General features: G+C 40.0%; 1 protein-coding gene across 1 annotated transcript; it reads left to right on the top strand.

Moving 5' to 3' along the window:
* The first annotated feature begins 1,179 nt into the window (after positions 1 to 1,179).
* LOC122034272 (transketolase, chloroplastic-like) lies at positions 1,180 to 4,873 on the top strand. Its single transcript, XM_042593448.1, has 7 exons — positions 1,180 to 1,746; positions 2,418 to 2,508; positions 2,608 to 2,713; positions 2,805 to 3,087; positions 3,182 to 3,330; positions 3,417 to 3,570; positions 3,667 to 4,873. Exons 1-7 carry the CDS (start codon positions 1,243 to 1,245, stop codon positions 4,621 to 4,623), a joined length of 2,244 nt encoding a protein of 747 aa, XP_042449382.1. The 5' UTR covers positions 1,180 to 1,242; the 3' UTR covers positions 4,624 to 4,873.
* Positions 4,874 to 6,386: the final 1,513 nt, after the last annotated feature.

Genomic DNA, 6,386 nt, shown 5'->3' with positions numbered 1-6,386 from the left:
CAAAATATTACGTTTCTTCATCATTTTCATAGTAGCGAAGCCACAATGAACATGGTGGCCACCAATCGTCGGCTTTTCAACACGGTAGCAGGCGCTCGCCGGCCACAAACACCAATCATCAACCCCTTTGTCGGTACTTGCGTCAGTCCCGACGACAGAGAGAAACAACTGAGTAGTCCCTTCTTTTTCAGCGCGACTACACAGCAAAGGCCATAATATGATCATCGATCGTCGAAGGGATTTCTCCTCTTCAGAGCAATACACTCTGATACCAATGTTACTTGTAATAAACAATTCGTACGAAACGAAATCAACTTACAGTGTTCCTTGGAGAAGAGACTCAAAGAAGACGCTAGAGAAGATGCTTGTCGCTGTGATGCTCACTATCACCAAGAAGATCATCATCTCAGAACTTTCTTGGATGTGTCACAACCAAATCCCACCCTTTTACCTATGTTCTTCCTTACACCTTGCATCAGCGTTGTTTTTGCTTGCTCACCCGATTGTTCTTGGATGTAAGGAATATATATAGGAAGCATTCATCAATTTGTAACCGATGCTCTAATGACAATTCATTAAGACTAATTGAAGGGAGGTGAATCGATCATATCTTTCACTTCCGAACGTTGCAAAATCTGTAATGTCTGCAACGCCCAACGCAAGGTTTTGTCGATGAGACTTGAACTCGCATAGTAAAAGTGTCGATTAGCACTAAATGGACCTAGTCCGATGAAGTAAAAGTTGTCTTTGATGTCGTTTTCACATATGGGTGCTAGGGTTTTCTGTTTCGCCAATGAAGCGAGAGCGAGGAGGTGTTAAGATTTTTTTTATGCGAAAATAAATGATTAGGTACCTGCCTTAGACTCCTCTTAAATTCTTGATTCGGACTCACGTCAGGATATCAAGGGAAAAATAAGAATCTCACTAGAAACCTACGCAATTTAAATATTTCCAAAACACCTACCCGATTTGAAACTAAATACGTGATTTTGTAAATTACCGTTTAACTTTTCTAAACATAGCAAGTCCTTTTGATAATATAAAAATAATAAACATCGTTTTAAATTTTTATCCATTTAATATTTCATAATAAAATAATTTGAAATATAAAATAAATTTTAATAGAATCGGCACTTCAATAATTACTATGATTAATTGGTTAATGATAAATACTTGTTCGTCGTCGTTCCACTCTAATTATTGTCAAAGATTATCGAAGAATTCGTAGTCGGTGAGATCAATATGGCAGCCGCCGCCTCCACAGTTGCCCCCGCCGCTGCCCAGCCCCTGGTCAGACTTTCCGTCTCCTCTCATGGCTCCCGATCCTCTGATCGCCTCATCCTGGGGGTCACTCTCAGCTCGCTTGCTAACCGCTCCCTTAGGTCATCTCCGTCGACACTTCGTCTTCTCCGCTGCAGACAGTCGGTGCGTTCGAATGGGGGCATGGATCCTCTCAGGGCTTCTGCAGTGGAGGCATTCGAGACGGCCGCCTCGGAGACCCTGGTCGAGAAGTCTATCAACACGATCCGCTTCCTCGCCGTCGATGCCGTCGAGAAGGCCAACTCGGGCCACCCAGGACTCCCCATGGGGTGTGCTCCCATGGGGCACATCTTGTACGACGAGATCATGAAGTATAACCCCAAGAACCCCTATTGGTTCAACCGCGATCGCTTCGTGCTTTCCGCCGGTCATGGATGCATGCTCCACTATGCCCTTCTTCATCTCGCAGGCTACGACAGCGTCACGGTGAGGCCTTGAGTCTTTTTAAATGCTTAATTTGGGTCTTGCTAACTTGATCCGATGGAAAGGTGGCAAACTTGATGTGCTATTTTCTGTCACGTCGGACCATCCCCGGAAAAGGACATGAATTTAGTTGTTTCTTTCCCCCTCTTTTATCTTGAATGAATTTTCAACTTTGGCTTGATGTTTAGCGATGGCAGAGAGATCTCACATGGATCAGTTGAATTTATATCTTTTATATTTATTACGTAATTTATCCCTTTTGTGTTTCTGGTGTTTGTAATCGTTCATCTTGTATGTTTTATAGTTTGAATTTTGATCGGCAACTTTTTGTAGACTCATCTGAAATTTGCATTCCCCCTCTATTTTCTTTATGATTGTTTGGACCTTTCTATGATGGACTAATTTTGGGTCATCTGAAAACTATCGTCCTGCCTGAACATACATTCTTTCCTAAACCATTGTTTTTTCTTGGTTAGCTTCATCTTCCATGACATATATAGAGCCTAGCTTGCTTCAGGATAAGTGTAGCCAACAGTTACACTACTAATATTCGAATAGTGTGTTTCAAAACTGGGATATTTTTCTGTACAAGGAAATTATTAGTTCATTTCTTTTTTCCTCTACTGAATAATGTGGGATATATCACATGATTTTGATACAATGATCTGCTCTAGATTGAAGACATAAAGGAATTCCGGCAGTGGGGAAGCAGAACTCCTGGTCATCCTGAAAACTTTGAAACACCTGGAATCGAAGTCACTACTGGTTTTGCCACTTGAACTGATAAACTTAGGTTTTTCTTTTGATAAGGAGTTGATGTCTTGATTCCTTGCTAACATGATTGATTGGCATGAAATTATGCAGGCCCTCTAGGTCAAGGTATTGCAAATGCCATCGGTTTGGCACTTGCTGAGAAACATCTAGCTGCTCGTTTCAATAAGCCTGACCGTGAGATTGTTGACCATTACACGTAATTGATCTCTTTCACTCTTCATTCTGTGTTTGATAATTTGGAATTTTTAGTTTATTCCTATGATTCACCTGATATTCTGATGGTGTAGGTATGTTATTCTTGGGGATGGATGCCAAATGGAAGGAATTTCAAATGAAGCTTGTTCTCTTGCTGGACATTGGGGTCTTGGGAAACTTATTGCATTGTACGATGACAACCACATTTCAATTGATGGAAACACAAATATAGCTTTTACAGAAGATGTAACTGCTCGTTTTGAGGCATTGGGTTGGCATACCATTTGGGTCAAGACGGGTAATACTGGCTATGATGATATTCGTGCTGCCATCAAGGAAGCAAAGGCCGTCAAAGACAAACCAACACTCATAAAGGTTGCATGTCTATTGCTTAAGGAGCTTAAATTTTGGAGATGAATATTTAAGATTGCATCAAAGTCATGACTAATGAGATGTTGTGTTTGTGCAGCTCACTACCACCATAGGTTATGGATCACCAAACAAGGCAAATACATACAGCGTGCATGGAAGTGCGTTAGGTTCTAAGGAGGTTGATGCCACTAGACTAAACCTTGGATGGGCACACGAGCCATTCCATGTACCTGAGGATGTGAAGAAGTTAGTAAAAAAAAAAAAATTTCTCTTTAGCTAACAAATAGAGAAAATATAATCAAATGAAGAAAGGGGTCTTGATTTCATTGCAGTCATTGGAGCCGACATGTTGTACAAGGTGCTGCTCTGGAAGCTGAATGGAATTCCAAGTTTGCAGAGTATGAGAAAAAATACAAGGATGAAGCTGCTGAGCTGAAAAGTATCATGTCAGGGGAATTGCCTAATAGCTGGGAGAAAGCTCTTCCGGTGAATTTCTTATTATCTCTTCATTTTGGCACTTTTACATTAACATCATCTGTGTAGTTACATCAGGTGTTATTGCCATTTTTTCTTCTTTTCCAGACATACACACCAGGAAGTCCTGCAGATGCTACTAGAAATCTTTCACAGCATTGCCTGAATGCACTTGCCAAAGTACTCCCAGGTCTTCTTGGTGGTAGTGCCGATCTTGCATCTTCTAATATGACATTATTGAAAATGTTTGGAAACTTTCTGAAGGAAACTCCTGAGGAACGGAATCTTCGGTTTGGTGTTAGAGAACATGGGATGGGTGCCATCTGTAATGGCATTGCTCACCACAGCTTTGGCCTTATCCCATATTGTGCCACTTTCTTTGTCTTCACTGACTACATGAGAGCTGCCATGAGGATCTCAGCCTTGTCTGGAGGAGGAGTTATTTATGTCATGACACACGATTCCATTGGACTTGGAGAAGATGGACCTACCCATCAGCCAATTGAGCATTTCTTAAGTTTTCGTGTCATGCCAAACATTCTGATGCTTCGGCCAGCTGATGGAAATGAGACTGCTGGAGCATACAAAGTTGCAGTGCTCAATAGAAAGAGGCCATCGGTCCTTGCTCTGTCCCGACAGAAGCTTCCTCAGCTTCCAGGAACCTCAGTTGAAGGAGTTGAGAAGGGGGGATACATTATTTCAGATAATTCATCCAGAAACAATCCTGATCTCATTTTGATAGGCACTGGTTCAGAACTGGAAATAGCTGCCAAGGCTGCTGAGGAGCTAAGAAAGGAGGGGAAGACAGTTCGAGTAGTATCTCTTGTTTCCTGGGAGCTTTTCGACGAGCAATCAGATGAATACAAGGAGAGTGTCCTTCCTGCTGCTGTGACGGCTAGGATTAGCATTGAAGCAGGTGTCACTCTTGGGTGGGAAAAATTTGTTGGAAGTAAGGGCAAGGCAATCGGGATTGACAGGTTTGGTGCGAGTGCTCCTGCTGGGAGAATATACAAGGAATTTGGTATAACTGCAGAAAACATAATCACAACAGCAAAATCTCTCTGATGTTGGAACATCAAATCTGTCTCTATCTACTAAAAGAAGAGCTCCAAATTCAGAACCTGTTTGGAAAAACTCTTGTTGAAGAGTTCTGCTTAGAGGGATCGAAGACTGGCCTTTGAACCAATAATAAAGTGGCCTTGAGTTGTTTCCTATAGTTTGTAATGCATTTAATTACCTTGTGTTTCCAATTCGCTATAGTTTGTGAACCAATAATAAAGTAGTATTTCATGAATGAAATCGTTCAATGGATTAATTTTTGGTCTTCTGCATTTAATTACCTTGCGGTTCCAATTCGCAGCCAACTTCAATCAGGGAACGAATGTGATGAACAATTTGTTAGATGCCGATTACAAGCTTGCTGCTCTGGAAATCCCTGGCCTCTATGAAAATCAATTTTAAAATTGATAATTTTACCTGTGTCGAGCCACGAAGAGGCATTTGCTCCTATAGCTAAGGTAATTATTCTTCACATCTTACTACCTTTGCCTGCCTTTCTGGATGGGCTATTGGGCTCTACTTCAATGATGCATTTGACATAGCCAAGTTGATGATTGACTATAGCCAAAGTCTAGGTGAGCATGCACTATTTATTAAGCATCCAAAAAGGGACACTAACCATTTTGTATACATGTGGATGATATTATTGAGACAGAAAATGGTGATGAGAAAGCATTGCTAATAAGACAATTAGCTCCTGCGATTGAGGTTAAAGAGCTTGGAAAGCTAAAATACTTGGCATTGTAGCTGCTCAAGCAAAAGAAAGGTACTTTAATCTCTCAAGGAAAATACACAGTAGATCTCAAAGAATAGGGAATTTTGGAAGCAGGGTGCTATAGCTACTGCTAATCATCAGAATAACAAATTAGTAGAAGCTAAAAACAATGTTGTTGGATAACGCAGGGCATAATTCTCTCTCTGACATATACCATAGCTGATACTGTATATGTCGTAGGGGTGATAAGCATGCTTATGCATGAACCAACAGAAGAACATATGCAAGTTGCATAGAGCATTCTGCAGTATCTTAAAGCTATAGTAAGAAAAGCAAAATAGCTAATACATTGTACTTTTTAAGTGATAATTTGATGACATGATAAAGCAAAAAATACAAGATGTTTCTGGATCTAGCGCAGAACCAGAATTCCAAGCTATGACAAGTTATTGTGTGATATAATCATAGTTGTTGTTCTTAAAATCAACTGGAGTGACACTATGTTGCTGGATTATGATAACAATTCGTCCATAAGCATGGAACACAATTCAGTATGACAGGATCATACTGAGCGTACATTGAATTAGAGAAAAAATAATGTACGATTACGTACCACAGCTTTATTTCATCCAGTGAATAAAGGTCTGTCTATCTACAAGTAAGTTTGCAATAATCACAAGTAGAGGTGGAATCTATGGTCCAAAATCAATAAATTGAATTGATTCAACCTGATTTTTTTTTTTAAATTTGATTTTGGTTTGAATCTGTCTAGATTATGAGAATCTAACCAAACTGTTATGGGCTTTTTATTCTGTATGTATATGCATACAGAGTTAAATTAGAATGTTAACTAGTATGGATTTTTGTTGTGATTGATTAATTTTTAATGTTCCTAATCAATATAATTCTTAAGTTAAGCAACCTGAGAATGTTTGATATTATTTCATTAACATGTGGCAAAAGGCGATTCGTTCATCCTAGCGCTTCTGTCAACCCATTTCTAGAATAATACAGATGAGATAAATCACGGGTGGATACTAGCCATTAGTGCATT

Source organism: Zingiber officinale, chromosome 11B, assembly GCF_018446385.1.
Source record: "Zingiber officinale cultivar Zhangliang chromosome 11B, Zo_v1.1, whole genome shotgun sequence".
NCBI lineage: Eukaryota > Viridiplantae > Streptophyta > Magnoliopsida > Zingiberales > Zingiberaceae > Zingiber > Zingiber officinale.
This window is presented reverse-complemented; position numbering and strand designations above follow the sequence as displayed.

What these genes read in the sequence shown, in the direction of transcription:
- LOC122034272 (XM_042593448.1), top strand. Translation starts at nt 1,243, where the DNA reads ATGGCAGCCGCCGCCTCCACAGTTGCCCCCGCCGCTGCCCAGCCCCTG. An exon ending in CAGGCTACGACAGCGTCACG is followed by an intron (nt 1,747 to 2,417) that starts GTGAGGCCTTGA and finishes GATCTGCTCTAG; the next exon opens with ATTGAAGACATAAAGGAATT. An exon ending in GCTGGGAGAAAGCTCTTCCG is followed by an intron (nt 3,571 to 3,666) that starts GTGAATTTCTTA and finishes CTTCTTTTCCAG; the next exon opens with ACATACACACCAGGAAGTCC.